The sequence below is a fragment of the Homalodisca vitripennis genome, unplaced genomic scaffold (assembly GCF_021130785.1).
Source record: "Homalodisca vitripennis isolate AUS2020 unplaced genomic scaffold, UT_GWSS_2.1 ScUCBcl_906;HRSCAF=3843, whole genome shotgun sequence".
NCBI lineage: Eukaryota > Metazoa > Arthropoda > Insecta > Hemiptera > Cicadellidae > Homalodisca > Homalodisca vitripennis.
In genome coordinates this window covers 37,521-55,629 of record NW_025777031.1, presented here as the reverse complement: position 1 = coordinate 55,629, position 18,109 = coordinate 37,521, and the positions used below count along the sequence as shown (strand labels likewise).

Sequence of the window (18,109 nt, the reverse complement as noted above, 5' to 3'; positions counted from 1 at the left end):
TTCTTCATCGGGTGTGTTAACACAGAATCCAGACTTACGAAAACAGTTAAATATTGTCGTTTGACTCACACTTTTCTACGCTTTATCAACAATCAACATGGCTGTGAGAATAGAGATGTTTGGAGTTTCATTACTGTCAATTCCATCCAGTACAATCTTGACTATTTCATGTCTGTAAAATGCTTTGAAGTTTTGAATTATGCCTTGGTCTAGAGGCTGCAACTTGGATGTTGTATTTGGTTGAAAAAAGTAAAGTTTCACATTCGAGAGATTTGGAGGGTTGTTATGAACTGAACAGTTATCAAGGAATAAGAGGATTTCACGATTTTGTTTTTTCATGTCGCTGTTCAATGAATTTAACCACTCGTTAAACAACTCCGTTGTCATCCACACCTTTTTGTTCGAGCGGTAGGTTACAGGAAATGACTGGATACCTTTAAAACACCTAGGTTTTGCTGCTTTCCCGATGAGGACGGGCTTCAATTTTTCGGAACCATCCATGTTAACAGTCAACAGAAGAGTTAACCTTTCCTTACTATGTTTCCCTCCATGGCATTTCTCGTCTTTAAATGTAAATGTCTTGTCCGGCATGCATTTAAAGAATAAGCCGGTCTCGTCGGTGTTAAAAATGTTGTGTGGTTCATAACTTTCTGTTAAGCTGGACAACTCTGCACGCCAATCGGAACACACACTGTCGCTAACGCTAGCGCTTTCCCCAAAAACCTTTTTAAAAAATATACAATTACGTTTTTTGAAATTAGTCAACCAGCCTTCGCTTGCTGCAAAGCTGGGGATGCCAAGCTCTTTAGCATATGCCTTTGCCTTTTCTTTTAAAAGCGAACCTCCAACACGAACATTTTTATCTCTACACTGTCTAAGACATGTGACTAAACACTCTTCTAATCTAGGATATTCACCTTTTGTCGTTCTTTTTCTTCCTGCTACGGAACTCACTTCAACTATTTTTTGATTATTTTTTAGAATGGTAGACAAGGTACTCACAGGGATTTGAAATGTTTTTGCAACTTCCGACTTCGCTTTACCACTTTCTGCCGCCGCGATCACTTCTTTCTTTTCTGAAAGAGAAAGACATTTATATTTTTGCTTAGTAGCCATCACGACAAACACTTCTTACACACAACAAACACGACTTCCACACAACACGGCGCAAACATAACCAACACTGCAAAGAGTATGCTCTGGGACACAGGATGCAAAGTTTCTTGTTATGACAGGAATAAGTTGAAATGCGTGTTTCCCACCGGCCGACTCTCAATTCGAATTACAAAGAGTTCTGTCGAGTGAACTTCGAATTACTGCGTGTTCTGTATCGGCCTAACCTCAATTCGTTTACGTCATTTCGAATTATAGAGAGTTCCACCGACAAGACTTCGAATTACTGTGTGTTCAAAATTAGTCTGTCCTCTGCGGTAAGTTCGAAATACCGAGTGTATCAAAATGCATTGAACAATTTCGAAATAGCAAGAGTTTTTCAAGGGACCGGCCTTTTCGTTCGAATTACCAAGAGTTTTGAATTATCGAATGTTTGAATTATCGAGAGTCGGCTGTACCAGGTTTCATCTTCACTTTCGTCCCCATTAAAATCGTTTGAATCATGATCATCGGAATCATCAGAGTCACTTTCAAAAATAGCCCTACATGGGTATATTGTTTCCACAATTGTAAGGGTAACAACATCCTAAGTTTTTTTTTGTTGAAGTGGAGGTTGGAATAATTTTACCTCTGCTAACAGCTTTTCCCCCTTTGAAACTTTACACTTTGGGATGGGGTCTATCGTAGATCGACTCAGACTCTCCTTATCCTTATTGGCATTATGTATTACTAGCTCACTGGAGTCACTAGCAGTATTGGATAAGTTATTGATGTACCATAAATTAAATAGAAATCGTCTTGCAGCTAGACTTTTGATGCTCAAGCGTATTTTTTATACATCGTCTTGTAACTAAAATAAATCGATCCCTGGCACTAAAAGGGTAAATATTTTTAATTTACCAACACGTGTTTCGGTAGTTACACCATGATTATGTTAGTTAACTTCAAGTTATTTGAGGATAATACCGTGATCATGGCATAACTGCTGAAATAGGTGTTGTTAAATAAAAGATATTTTTAAAGGGTTTTATGTTTTGTACTTTTTCAATTTAATTACTATAGTAGCCCTACATAATAAATATCAAATGCAACTAAAAAAGTGAAAAATTGTAAATTAAAATTAAACGAAGTTTTATTAAAAATTGAGGTCAGTTTTGGCCGTAGTCTTCAGTGAAAGGTAAGTTTTAAACTTAAAAAAAGTTTGTGAAGATGTTTTCTAAACCAAAAAGGAAAATTTGTTTTAATTTTGAGGTAATTACATTATGTATTATTAATTTTTGTTTTTTATTTGTTTTGTGTTAAGTTTCTATATTTTGTGATGTTAAAGAATTTATTTTTAAACGATAAAAAATCACCTTGAATTTTTTCCAAAAAATAGGAAGTTACAGGTAAATATGCAAAACAGCTTAGAATGAGTCAATTATAATTTGGTAATACCTAGGTACAAATCACTGGCATTTCTCAAAAACGAAAATTAAAATTTGGTCAGCATCAAAAGGGTTGAATTAAATTTGCCTACAATAATTTCAAGTATTCAATAAGAAAAATCAGTCACATAAATTGTGATTAGTATTCAGAAAGCTAAAGCACAAGCATGACCTACATCTAATCTGTGATCTGTTTCAGGAGTGACAGCTCTTTCAACTTCATGGTGTTCTTTTTCATATTTTTCTTCCAGTTCATCATCACCATTTTCCAAGCCTTGGGCATGAGTGGAGCTGGAACCTGGTAAGCTATAGCAATCAGTTTTCTTGCCATCCACATTGTATTTTTAATAGTTTAAACAGCATCATTCTCTAATTTAGGGCCTTGATATTCTGTACATAAAAAATCTTCAATAAGCCGAAACACCTATAAATGAGAAATTGTAGAAAACAAGATCTTACAAATATTATTATGTGGTATTCCTGGAGTCAAGTCACTCAACCTGAAATTAAATATACAGTCTATTCTGTATCATTTATCTGTCACATATATTCTGTATGTTAATTATGCTATTGCGTTGTACTGTTATGTTTTATTCAACTATAATCTATGTGCTTAGAAGTTTAACCTTTTTGAATTGGACAACACAAAAATCAAGCTAAAATGCCAAACTGTTTCAAAGGGATTTTTAAAGGTTTAGGAAAATAGGAACCTCAATTTTTATTTTTATTTGATAGATTATAAAATGGACAACCAGACTATGAATGGACCTATGTACCTTTTCTTTAATAAAATATATTAGAATCTTAAAAAATGAAAACATTCCAAATGAAAATATTGAAACATAAACTGCACACTTAGGATTTTTACAAACGATACATTTATATTCAGCTACATAAAATATTTTTGTACTCAGTATGACATATACATATTTTCAGCGATCGACTTTTGAAAGTAAACTACAGCAGGATACGAAACTTCACTATCTCGATCTAAACCCAAGTCATATTCCATAGTCCACTCAGATAAACTTGCAGGAAAACCAGCAGACCACATTATATCAATGGCGGCATGTTGTATTATTGATGTGTGTTTCAGCGGCTTAGCCACGGCACTAAGCACTTTTGACGGCACCCCCGCCGGCACCATCATCGGCATCTTCCTGCTGCTGATTGCCGGGGGTTTCTGTTCCGCAGCTTTCATTCATCGATTTCTTGCTGCTGGCTAAGGTATGTTAATGTGGTTTAACTTAGAAATCAGTATGTTTTATTTCCGCACAAAGAAGCCATGCTCAATGAATTTTCGAATTGTATAAAATGTTGATTATATTTATATACTATTATGTAACAGTGACTCTGGTAAAAAAAGAACCTCAATGAAACAGATAATTGGTCCTCAAATGGTACCAGGAACATAATGCCCTATTGAAATCACTTGAAATGTATATTAGTTTTATTTACTCTCTCACTCCACAGCAAAGGAACGATTTTACTCTGGAGTATATCTGGCTAATGAGTGTGGAGTATGACTGAAGTTATAGGTGAGGCGTTGTAGGTTCATTTAACAGAAACTGGAACATCCTCATGACCTTGAAATCATTAGTATTAGTTAATAGGCTTATAGCCTCCATTCTGTTGAATAGATCGACGTCAAGAGAGGTTATGTCACATTCTACCAAGGTGGATTTGACAGTTCTGGGAAACAACCCAAGAGAGGCATAGAAGCAAAAAGAAAAGTATTCCCTTTTCAGTAAAAGGAAACAAAGAACCTAATGAATATACTTAAATATGAATCGGTATAACTTTAGCTATTTTAAAAATATTTGGGAAAGTACCAGAACTAATGCTCAAATTAATTAAGTGTAGTAAAGGTTTGCAAAGAATATTTAAATTAAATTTAAGAACTTCAGCTGAAATGCCATCGCAACCGGGGGCAGACCGCATACATGACGTAAGATGTGTTCCTCTGTGACAGTATGCAGTGTGAAACAACTGTTCTGTCGGTAGTCCTCGTCAGTCACAACTGGGTCGCCGCTAGGATTAATGTTGTTTGCTAATATTTCGCCTACATTCACAAAGAAGTTATTAAATTCGTCTGTTACATTTTTAAACAAATCGTTGTTTACATTAATATGTGGACAATATTTTTGGATTTTAAAAACGTCTTTTTGTACATCCCTCCATGCCAATTCTTTAATAATTCCCCAGAGAATTTTTGGATCTTTTCCGGATTGATCAATCTTTGATCTATAATAATTCCTTTTTGTTTGCTTGATCAAGTTACTGACATTTGCGCGATGTGCTCGAAAGATTTCTCTGACAATTGGGTTAAATGGTTGTTTTTTTACCACTTTACTTAATTTATCCCGCTCACGTATTGCTCGGATTAGCTCATATGTGATCCATGGTTTCAATTTTTTTCTTCTCGTCTGTTCGTTTTTTACTACTTTTTTAGAACTTTCTATTGAGTTTTTGATATTTTCGCATAAGATATTAGCACAACTATCGACTTCCAGACAGTTCAGCACTGCCTCCCAGTCGGACTTGGCGAGGTTGTCAGTGAGTAGGGCATGGTCTACGTAAGTGCGAGGGGGGAGTTGAGTGTCAGTGTCCGTAGCAGTTTCTGTTATCGTAAGGGCAGTACTGTAATGGTCCGTGAAAGCCGTCTGGAAAATGGCGGCTTTCGCCTTGGTCATGTCACTGTATCGTACGAAAATATGGTCGATGCTGGACTGACTCTTTTCAGTTACTCTGGTAGGTTTATCAATACATTGTACAAGTCCCGCTTCAACACAGCAGTTTTTATATTCGTCAATGTGTACGTCATTTTTTAGTAAGTCCAAGTTTATGTCTCCTAGTAATATGCACATTTTGTTTCTACCCATAAATTTATAATAATTGTGTAATCCTTCCAAGAACATATCCATGTCACTGTCAAAAGTCCTGTATAAAGCTAATACATTAAAATGTTTGTTAAAAAATATAAAATCTAACGCAATACCGTAAACGTCCCCTAAAGCCACTTGTTTTACAGTTGAAGATAAGTGTTTCCCTACATACACGACCACTCCATCGTTCTTGTTCCGTTGTCTGTCAGTTCTGTGACAGTCAAACCCCTCCAGTCGAGCCTCCGCCCCTCCCCCACCCTCCAGCCAACACTCTGTCAAAACTATCGCATCCAACCAACATCTCAACGATTCTATAAATATAGCTAATTCATCAAAGTTTTTTTGCATATGATCTTATATTGGAGTGAAAAATATTTAGGCTGCAATCCTCCAGATTAGTCGTAAAAAAATCACCATACTGATTTATATTCTTCAAAACTGAACAAGTGATGGTAAAAAGGTTAGTGCCGTCATCATCAACTACGTTTTTGGTTGTCATAAGTTCCGCACAGCCCACCTGCCCAGCCTACTAATACTAGCAAATTTACAATTTTGCCTTAATTTAAAAGTTGTAACATGAAATGTGTAATACTACTTGTAATATAACAGCATGATTTTTTTTTAATTTACTCGGAGTTAGACACTTATCCTCTTATTTTAAATTTTAGTGAATTTATACTAAAGTGTAATGCGTCGCACAATGATTACAAATAATGGGAAATAAAAATGTAAAAAATAAAAATAAATAACATTTATGAGTATTGGTTGTTATTGATATTAGATGTTATACATAATTTTTACTATGACGGTTAATGTTTATTATGACGGTAGATATTTGTACTAATTACACCATTTTGTATATTATTTGATACTTTCTAAAATAAAGATATTTCATTTACAACATTTAATAAATAATAAGAAATTATAATAATTAAACAAAACATTCCCTGTGAGTTTAAAAAACCAATGACAAAAAACAAATCATTTCCTAAATTTAAACAATAAAATTTACTTAAATAATAGTTATATATAACAACTAAATATTATATTTCTCACAACATATCTTACAAAAAGAACACAAATGCTTTTTAAGTAATTAAAACAAAACTTACTTGTGGATTTAAAAAACAAACATACAAACAAAGAATAACAACAAGACAGAGGACAGTCAACTTACTTAAGTAATGGTTTTAGTGAACAAAAATCTTTCTTTTAAATCCTAACTGCTGACACTGCACGTATTATAGACAGACAGAGATGCACATTGTGAAATAATTGCAGATAGATAATACTCCCGATTATGAATCCTGAGGGATTCACAATCAAGGATAATACAAATAAAAAACAACCTTGAAATCTTTCTTACGCTTTGAACATCACTTGCCTTGCACTATGAATTAGATTGATTTTTAATAGTTAATTAATTAAATTTATAATAAATAATACTGTTTATGAGGATAAAAAAGCTATGTACTCAATTAAACCAAAACAAAATTTAAGATTAATAATAATAAATATATAACTCTAATCTGTTATTCTTAAAAAAAAACAATCAAACTACCACAGTATCAATACTTGCGGTCACTTGTATTTGTCCATCTCCTCCATCTCCAGCACTCTGATGGCAGCATCCTCCTCCCTGGGCTTGATCAGGACCTTACCGTTGACAAAACCAGCGTAGTGAAGCTTTCCCTCTCGCCGCAGTCTTCTGGCCCTTCCAAGCAGCGCCTTGTTACTGGGGGTAAGGTGTTCATTAATAAATACACTGGTCGCGGGGAACGAAGCTGCGATATCCGAAGCCACAAGGTTTCTCTTGACTCGTGCGGCAGCCAGTCACATCTCCCTGACCATCCTCGACGTAAACTGCACGATGAGAGGCGGGTGTGTGTGCTTACGAGAGTACAGGCGAAGGCGGTGTGAGCAATCGACACATCTCCTCTGTTGTAGTCGATCCCGACGACACTTGCCACTTTCCCGAGGATCTCGGAGACATCCTCCCCCTGCGTCTGTGGAATGCCGATAATCTCCAAGTTAGATGACCGCGAGTGTTGCTCCACATCCTGCAACTGGAGCCTCAAGACCCGCGACTCGTCTGTCAACAGTCCATTTTTCTGTTCGAGAGTAACACAGCGCTGCTCTAACTCATTCTGCCGTCTGTCTAAATTTTCCACATTGGTTTTCAGCGACCGAATATCTTCTGATAAAAGATGGATTGAAGATCTGACTTCATCAATTTTAATTTCCATGGAGGATTTTAGGGATTTTATTGCTTCTAGGATTGTCTTCTTATCTTCGTCTTCTGTACTTCGGACTGATGTTGTCGAGGTTGATTCGTCCACACAAACATCACATTTCCACGTTTTATTTTTCGACTTTGTGAATTGAGCAGAACCAACACGTGTACAAGTAGGATGAAACTCCAATTTACAGTCTGTACACTTTGCCACAATGTCTGTTGACGCAAAATCCAAAACACACTTGGCACATTTACCCGGCATTTTGTGCAAACACCACGATTTAAAAATGACACTGAGAACAATTTATTAAAAATATACGAATAAATACTCGGCACAATCAGTGAGCGGGCCGGACAGGATTAGGCACGACGTTAGCGGACGAAGTTCACTGCAGATAAGCGGAGCACTGCCCCCATCGGCTGCCCGTGGTAATATGAGCATCAAGATTATAGTAAAAGTAAGAAAAACCGTTATGTCCTGTTCTACACAAAATGTTTTAATCGGTTTGGCAGTATTCTATATATGAAAAGGACTGATTTTCAATGTTCATCATTGTGTGAAGCAACAGAGCCAAAACATTTCTGTATCCAGGGGTGTGTCCTGGGCCCGGTAATGTTCATACTTTTCAGTTTTGACCTCCATGGCTCTTGACTGTTGCAGCTCCAATGATCTTGCTCTAAATGAAAGCAAAAGTGTACAAATTAAACTTTGGAAGCAAGAGAGATGACATTCATGCTCTTCCTAATTTACAATGTGTTAAGTCAACTAAGCATCTAGGTGTCATACTGGACGACCATATTTCCTGTGCAAATCATATTGACCAATTATGCAGCAAACTGAGCAGCTCACTTTTTGTCTTGAGACGGATGTTGGCTATAGCCTCACCTCAGGCAGCCAAGACTAGCTATAATGCACTCTTTGAGGGACACTTCAGGTATGGCATCGTGCTTTGGAGGGCCTCATCACACAACCACCTTGAGCAAGTGCTGATAATGCAGAAGCAGGCTGTGAGGTTGCTGCATGATCTAGAAAAAAGGGAAAGCTACAAAGACACCTTCAAGTAAAATATTAACTGTAGTGGGCATTTATCTATTGGAAACTATATGCCTAGCTAATTCAAAAGGCCTTGTACAGAATGGACACTTCAATTCTTATGGTACTAGGCATGCAAATGACTTCAATCTGCTTGCTCACAGGACTGGAAGATTTGAAAAGAAGCCTACATACGCTGGTGCTAAATTTTATAATAGACTGCCTGCTGAAATCAAGACAACCGAATCAGTTTCAGAGCATATCAGGCTTGGCTTCTTCAAAGACCTTTTTACAATATAGCAGAGTATATGGACTGGCCAAACAACTTCCCATGAAATATCTGTATTAAAGTACCCAATTTGTATTGTATGACACTATTTTCAATTTTGATAATTGTAAAATACAGTCTCTCTCTCTCTCCCCCCTCTCTGGGTGATAGAGGAGACCCCATAAGCATTCCCTCGCCATGGTGATAAATATTACCCTCAAGTTACTGTTCTAACAGTTCTTATGATTATGGGAAGTATGGATCCTTCATTTAATGTTACATCTCCGAAATTCAATATTACCAGTTTCAGAAACATTCAAAATCATTTTGAGAAATGCATAACTTTGAGGGTAAGAATGTAATCGGTGTTTTTCTCATGCAGGTGCACCGTATCTATCGCTCAACAGGAGCAAGTTTCGCTAAGGCTCAGCAGGAGTTCACATCAGAGATCATGCGCAACCAGCACGTGCGAGACGCAGCCGGCAACGTTGTCAGTGCAGCTGTGCAGAGCCAGTTCAACAATCCACAGCAGCCGGTGCGCAGCCCCTCCTCCAGATACTAATCGGTAAGTGATTCCGAGCCATTGCTATATCAACTACTAAATGGTATGGGTAGTTTAGGCTTTTCCTTTCTGTCGTATAGTTCAAAATTAATTTAAAAAACTGTTAGTATGTAATGCACTTTGTTATATATCAATTGTCTTGTGCCTTCCAAATAAAGAAATGGGCAAAGGATTCATAAGATGGTTGTTATCTATTGCTTGGTTTGGATTGACCAATTCTGGCAGAGGCGGTAATGCACATCCGCTTATAAAGGTGAAAGAGCAACAGCAGTAGATTATCAAAAAGCTGTCAGCCTGTGGGAAAGAGCCACTTACATGCTTGGTTCAGTTAAGTCCCTTAGTTGTATACGTCAGCGCAGTAGGATGGTCTCATCTTTAAAATTTAACACTTTTCCTTTTAAATGTATATTTATTCTGTTTACACTATGATTACTGCCACCAGCCTACATTTAATAGTTGTCTTGTGACGTACATAATTTTGATTGTTTTGAGGCTTTTATAACTACAGAACAGTTATCTTCACTAAAATTGCAATACTTCAGTTATTTTTCACTACATTAACTACAATATCCCGTTGGATTGTTAATAAAATCTTGTAAAAAATAACTATTCTTGTTAAAAATGTGTAAAATGTTCGTTTTTAAAGTTGTTTTTAGTATAAGTATTTGGAATTGCCACCATCTTGAAATGGGTTAATGTAAAACTTGTATTAACATCCATGTTAAATTTGGTTATTGTTTGTGTAAGGGTTTAAAATTAAATGTCTTAATAAAAAATTTAAAAATGTCTTAACCCTTAAAGCGCCGTAAGCGCATATGCGCGCGAGGATCGACTTTGCTCTGAACGCCGTAAGCGCGTAGACGCGCAATATACTTGTTTTTACTATTTTGCACTGTTAGTTCAGAGTTTGTCCGCTAGACTGTGAGGGGTGTATGTTACAGTAGTGTAGCGGGGCTGTGCCACATCACGTGACAATCTTTGTGTTTAACGATCGATACTGAACCGGTTTTTGTTGAACAGCTGGAAGTTTGGTAGTATTGCTCAACGCCGCAAACGCATTTATGCGTACGTCACTGCCTCGCCGCGCGCCGGGCAGCTCTTGTGTTCTTCTTCAAATCAAATCAAATCAAATCAAATCAAATCATATCCTGTTGAAGCAGTGCGAATAGTTGATCGGTAAACTACTGTGTAGTTTTATGTGTTATATGATCATCTTTTTATGAAAGTTATATATTTATAAACTTTTAAAATAAACAGTTTCTTGAATGGCGATAAAAGTCTTTTTTCCTCGTAGAAATATTTTTACTCCTTATATTTATAATTATGTATTTTAGCTCTTGTTCCGAAATTCTACATTTATGTTTATTTTTTTTATTTAGGCTTGTTTTTACTCCAATAAGTGTTACAATATTTTATTTACTTCTATAAACATCTGAAAACCATTTTGTAATTATTATAAAAATAACACCCGTTAGAGGACTAAGAATTTGGAAAATATTTGGTTTTCAAATTTTTGGCATGTAAATTTAATTTTTTATTATAACTTTGTATTAAATATGTAATATACTTATTTTCTAGTTCTATTCTAGTACATATAAGTACGCAATGTCATCATTGATATACATAATAATAAAAGGAAACAGTAAGCATTGAATAAAATTTATAAAGGAGCTGGAACGCTACATAGTAAATCATGTGTATTTTGGGCAATAAATATGATAAAAGATATTTTTTTGCAGTTTCTGTTTTATTTTGTTACCTAAAAAAGAAATTAAAATTAGCGTTGAGAAAATCTAATTTTAATTTTTTATAATAAATGAGCGCTAATCCAGAGTTTAGCTGAAACTGTTTGGCGCTTTAAGGGTTAATAAAAGCGGGGGCTGGATATTCTCCTTCCCTAGCTGTGTAGACTGTTCAGAGCCTCTGTGGCCCTCAGGTACATTCCACTATCCTGGAGAATGTCCAGAGTAGTGTTCATACCGAAGCAGGGGAGGGCTGGCATGGATCAGCCGAAGTCTTTCAGGCCGATATGCCTGTCCTCCTTTCTTCTTAAAACCATGGAGAAAATTGTTGCCAGGTTTGTTTGGGGGGGGAGCTCTTTTGGACGTACATCCTAACCAGCATGCCTACACTCCAAGAAGGTCATGCGTTCGGCCCTGCATCAATTGGTATGCAGGATTGAGAAGACGCTGGCAGCAAAAGAGGTAGCCATACATCGAGGTAGGCTTCCTAGACATCGAAGCCTTTGACAACACAGCCACTCAGGCGATTATCAATGCAGTCTCAAGACGTGGTGTTGATGGTCAGATGTGTGACTGGATAAGAGCCTTGCTCACGGACAGGGTGGTTGTCACAACCCTCATGAGAGCAAGTGTTAGTGCGAAGACTATGAGGGGCTGCCCGCAGAGTGGCGTCCTTTCTCCTCTCCTGTGGAACCTGGTTGTACGACCTGCTAAATTCTTTGAATAGTAGCGGTGTCTTTGCTCAGGGGTACGCAGATGATATTGTAATTCTTGTTAGTGGCAAGTTCAACACAAAAATCACGGAACTGACCAATGCTGCTCTGAACATGGTAGGAAATTGGTGTGATGAGGTTGGCCTCACTGTCAACCCCACCAAGGCTGCTGTGGTTGCCTTTACCAGGATGCGACAGATGGAGGGCATTGGTCCCTTTCTATTCAGAGGCTCTTCCATTGAGCCGAAGTCCGAGGTCAAGTACCTGGGCGTGATCCTAAATAGGGTTCTAAACTGGGAATCTCATCTAGAAAGGGTCATTGCCAGGTGAAATGGTCTCTAATGCAATGCAGACATGTGATAGGTGGGCCCTGGGGACTGAAGCCGAGGCTCTTGTACTGGCTTTATTTTTCCATGGTCAGACCTGCACTTATGTATGGAGCTGTTGTCTGGTGGCCAAAAACGGAGGCTAGATGGTGGTAGCTCATCTGGCGGATATCCAAAGGATGGCCTGCCTTGCTATCAATGGGGCTTCTCCTCGTGCGCCAGGCACGGCTCTGGACCGTTGTCTTAACCTCGCCCTCCTGGACATTGTCATTCGGGCTATGGCCAGGAGGAGTGCCCACTGTCTTCAGCAGATGGGACTCTGGTCGGGCTGCAGCGGTGGGCACTGTAGAATTAGCACCCTGATACAGGAGGATGCTCTGCATATGATCTCTGATCAGATGCTACAAAAGTTTTCCTTTGACAAACCCTTTAGGATTGTTGTACCCTCTAGGGATGATTGGTCAGAGGGAAGGAAACCTCTTCCACCAGCGGAGCTTGAATGGTTCACAGACCCAGTCGGTGGTCCCTATGGGTCTGTATCCGACAGTTTTTCAAGCGGAGGTCGCAGCTATTATGGAATGTGCTTGTGGAATCTTCGTCTGCGATATAGGAGCAAGACGATTAATATTTTCACAGACAGTCAGGCGGCGCTGGACCCTTGCGTGATCAAATCCAAACTGGTTTGGGATTGCTATCAGGCCGTTTCCCCCTTGCTAGAATCAACAATGTGACAGTTGGTTGGGTTCCTGGTCATGAGGGGGTTCCTGGGAACGAAAGAGCTGATGCTCAGGCCAACCGGGGCTTAGCGACAATTATGACGGGCCCTCAACCTTTCTGCGGTGTTCCAAGATGTGAATCATCTAGGGTTGTCTCGAAATGGATTCGCGCGGAGCATGAGAGAAGGTGCAAGGTGGATTTGCACTACGGGACATTATGTATTCCAGAAGCGACTTACCTCTGTTAGTGTTGGTGCTGCCCCATGCCTCGTGCGAGTTTGGCGTCGCATCCCCCCACCAGTTCTGATCCACTCCTCCCAACATAGTCCACCAAGGCAACCAGTTCCCTGGAGGGCGTGGAATCCACATAATCATACGGTAGGTATGATGATGCAATCAGCAGGGATCGTCCAGTCCCAGCCACCATCAGCCTGACTGTGGCGAGATCCCTGCAACAAAATTCCAGAACAGGAATGCTGTCCACCTTGTTGCTTACAACAATACAAGCTCTGGCATTTTCAATCTGGACACTAACAATTTTCACCCCTGTCATTGAAAGCCCTGATATTTTTCCCTTGCAGATCCAAGGTTCCTGTATCAGAGCCACATGAAAATTTTCCGACAGGAAGCGTCTGCAGAATACAGCTAAGGCAGCTTTATTGTGCTGCAGGTTGATCTGAAGGACCTTGACCCCCATGATCAGCCGCCCCACCCCGCGCCCTCAGCTGGACCTCCTCCACACTAATGAACACCCTCCACTTCCTCCCTTTAAGAGTAGCTGAAGACTGCTCATCTACCAAAATTACCAAGGTTCTGGAATCTCCCGTGTGGACGTCTCCAACAACCCTCCAGTCCGACACAGAGATCCCAGCATTTTGTTTCTTTATGGCCCAAGAATGGTCACAGAGTCCTTCCCGGCCATGGGACCATCAACTCTGAGGAAGACCTTGATAGATCTTATGAGTTCTTTGTAGTCCCCACAGATCACACCTATCCCCCCAGGGCCACCGATCCCCAGCCCTGGAGCCAAACCCTGCAGCCAATCTCTGGTCTCGTCATTGCCACACAGCATGACGAGAGACCCCCTTTCCAGGAAGTACCTCTTGAACTGCAGACACACACCCTCTGCTGAGAGTACCTCATCGAGGATGCGCCCCCGCAGCTCCATAGCCTCGTTCTCCGAGAGGCGTCTCTCAGGAAAGCTCACAGGGACACAAGCTTGCCTTCAGGGACAATATCAGAACCTCCCTGAAAGTGTCACCCACTCCCTCCTTCGTTGAGGGATTGGTATTCATCGCACGCTCTGCTTGCTCAGGAGGTGTGGTCCTCCGCCAGAGCGTCCTCTCTTCCCAATAGGAGGAGAGACAGTGCCTGCAGTTCCCTCCGGCGCTGCCTCCCTCTGCTTTTTCAGCTTTCTTCTTTCGTTAGCTGACATTTTGCCCGTATGCCTCCTCCATTCACTATCCAGAAGCCAGGTGTCATCAGCTTTCTTTTGCTCCATCGCCCAATGCTTGTGCAATTTAAAGGGGAATTTGAGGTTGTAGTCCAGTTCACATGCTTCAATGTCTGTGTACAAGGACTCAACCTTTGCGCCTGCATCATCTGCTGAATCATCATCGATGGTGGTAGCACTTGAGGAACAGGCAGATACATCCAAGGCCTGGTTGCCGGATGCAACTGCCTGTTGCAGTATTTCCAAATCAAGATCTGTTGGTGTTTGTTTTTTGTATTTATTAGAATCCATAAAAGGTCCCACGAGTACCAAGGAAATAAAAAGTCCGCCCAGCCAGAGCCCCGCATAACCAGGTAAGGCTATTTACGCTTAGGGGGGTGCCCAACCCCCAAGGGCTCCGTTTACGACGCACAACCCCTGCGCCATGCATCCCTTAGGCACGGGTAACCTCACACCGTAGGATTGGGGGCCCTCAGTCAAATCAAATTTGCGTGGTGCAGATTCCAGGCAGACCAGTCTAGACTGGTCATATAGAGCAAGAGCCCACGACACCCAGGCATTTGTTATTTCATAAAAGCTGACAACTTGTCATTATATAAGTACTATACAGGTATAAACGTACCTCGAGTATGGAGCCTGGGTCGCGGTGGCTTAGACAGGTAACAGGTAGTAAAGGTGAGTGAAATCACAGTTTAAATTCGTAATAGCGTAAAGCTCAGTTTTTATACATTTCAACATTAAACAACGATAGAAAGCTGAATGTGCGATGCCGGACACAGTATAGGTCCAACCCCCCTGCCAGGCACCCCTAAAGTACGATTAATAAAAATAGTACTTTCGTTATTATAAAACCTGAAATTTATATATGTTATTAGGGGAACTATAAAAAGATGTTTTCTCAGTTCCCAGACACTTTCTATGGTTCCTTCATGCAGCCAGGCATCTCAAAAGTTACTCTAGGCACGAGCGCGAGAGATATACATACAAGCGGGTGCGAGTGAGATAGTACTTAATGTCTACGGCGATCTTTTACTGCGCATCAGCTATCTTATACTCCGAACGTTTGTTTGAATACATAGTAATGTGAACGGTTAAGACAGCTGATGCGCAGTAAAGGATCGTCGTAGACATTACGTACTATCTCACTCGCACCTAGAGTAACTTTTGAGGTGCCTGGCTGCATGAAGGAACCATAGAAAGTGTCTGGGAACTGAGAAAACACCTTTTTATAGTTCCCCTAATAACATATATAAATTTCAGGTTTTATAATATGACGAAAGTACTATTTTTATTAATCGTACTTTAGGGGTGCCTGGCAGGGGATTGGAACTATACTAAGTGTCCGGCATCGCACATTCAGCTTTCTATCGTTGTTTAATGTTGAAATGTATAAAAACTGAGCTTTACACTATTACGAATTTAAACTGTGATTTCACTCACCTTTACTACCTGTTACCTGTCGAAGCCACCGCGACCCAGGCTCCATACTCGAGGTACGTTTATACCTGTATAGTACTCATATACTGACAAGTTGTCAGCTTTTATGAAACGAATGCCTGGGCGTCGCAGGCTCTTACACTAATACCCGGACTGGCTGAGGGCCGTCATCGCGCAGAGTGCACATTCGGGGCACTAGCCTAGATGTTGGGGTTCTGTCGAAAGCAGGGCCACCTCATAAAAAAAACTACTCCAACTATAGTTAAAAATGAGTTTGCTATAACCATGCAAAAAATCGATTACCTAAAATATTTTACAAGTGTTCTGAAACACCCTGTATAGAAATGTGGCTGTTTTTAACAAGTACTGACTGGTCTTTTCTGAGGAAACTTTATCTACAAATTTCTGATAGAACAGATTACTCATTGAATCAGATAACATAATTGAGAGAATAAAATTATTTGTGTATTCATTTAATTTACATATTTATTGACTATTAATTATTTTGTGAAATACTACTAAGTTCAATTGTTCAAAGTTGTAGTGGTAGAATATGTGTTCAAAACATAGTATTATACACAGTAGTAAACGTTTAGGTGTGTAGCACTGTGACGTAATATATAGGTTGGGTTAGGTTATCTATGTCCAGGTTAGGTTGAGTGAACACGTAAGTATAAACGTTACTCAGTAAAACTGGTGAATTGTTGTAATTGCATTTTGATCAAAACCAGCTTTAATAAACACATAGAACTTTGAATTACAATTTGTGTTACTTTAATTGTTTTATGTTACAGACGATACATCTCTGAAAATTATTGTCCAGTATGTCAACATGATCGGGCGGGGCCTCCGCGGTCTTCGCTCTTAATATTAATATGTGTTAGTCAATAAACACTTTAAAGATTTATTTCATTGAGAGTAAAGGAAAAAATCTTGAATTTTAATGCTATTTTGAATTCTATAGTATATATTTTCTATTTCTATTTTTTTAGTAGGCCTAGCATTAAGTATGTTCCAAGTACGACTTTAGTCTCTTATATTTAGTACATTATTATCGAATAATCTGTTGTAACATATTTAATTAATTAATCCAAAGATGAATTTAAACATATTGTACAACTCGTAATTGTTAGGCTGGGATGTACTTATGAACGATTCTGCGCTTGGCTTTTAAAGACAGTGTAACGTGACTGAGGTAAAGAAATTGTTTTGTAAATTATCTTCTTTAGGTCTTTGTTAAAATGGTTAGTTTATTTATGACACTATGTTTAAATGACTCTTGTTTTTTACTATGTTTCTTTTTATGTGGACAGCTTTAAATAACATGTTTTTGATACATAGAAACCTAAATAGGCGATCAATTTTTGTTCCAATTCTCTTAGAGGGATTAGTTTAATTTTACATTTATTTTTTTTTTTTTAGTCTTTCCTTATAGTAATGATCTCTTGTGCAAGTCATTAAAGAATAAGGCTGACAAATCATAGTGAAAACCTATAGTAGCAAATTGTAACACCCTCGAATTGTTTCCCTCGTTTCTAAACACATCCGTGCCATTTCGTACAGAAAATATACGTGTATAAATATTGACAAAGCTTGATATATAATATATAATAATGCTGTACAAATTTGGCAATCACTATATAAACGAATATACATATATGTATTAAGTGAAATTGTTATTGTATAACGAATGGACTTGTTTAGAATTATAAACGTACGCAAGGTGTGTTTTATTAACATCAACGCCTGACTTGTGTATATACGATGTTACTATCTGTTCACTATCACTTTGATATGCTTTGCTGTTTCGCCTTTTGTAAATCAAATACACTTAGTCACCTGTTATTTATTTAGGTTATTTTAGGTTGTTCAAACACCTGTTTCACTGACTATTTTGTTGTCACCCTAACTGTGTTTTTTATTATAAAATATATATTGCTAAAAATCAGTGTTTGTTTTATTGAAACCTGTCTTTTCACCTACGGAAATCAATTCTTCATACATGTACATTACCGCTCAAATTAATTGGAACACACAGGGAATTTCACTCTTTTTATCATGCGACAGTTGGCATCACTGCTACATCACTTGTATTGAACAAACTAACAACCTAACCTCAAAAGCAGTTAGTGCACATGTGATTCTTTGTGTTGAACACATTTTCAGTGAAGTATTGTGTGAATTGTGTTATTGTTGCG

The 18,109-nt window shown here is 38.7% G+C and overlaps 1 protein-coding gene across 1 annotated transcript in view; it reads left to right on the top strand.

The window, feature by feature from the left end:
• Positions 1–17,859, top strand: part of LOC124371077 (secretory carrier-associated membrane protein 1-like) — a 70,404-nt gene extending 52,545 nt beyond the window's left edge. Inside the window, 5 exon segments of the mRNA XM_046829389.1 lie at positions 2,740–2,841; positions 3,637–3,739; positions 3,741–3,767; positions 9,345–9,527; positions 16,706–17,859. Of these exon segments, the coding sequence (XP_046685345.1) occupies positions 2,740–2,841; positions 3,637–3,739; positions 3,741–3,767; positions 9,345–9,524 (412 nt within the window). The 3' untranslated portion in view covers positions 9,525–9,527; positions 16,706–17,859.
• Positions 17,860–18,109: the final 250 nt, after the last annotated feature.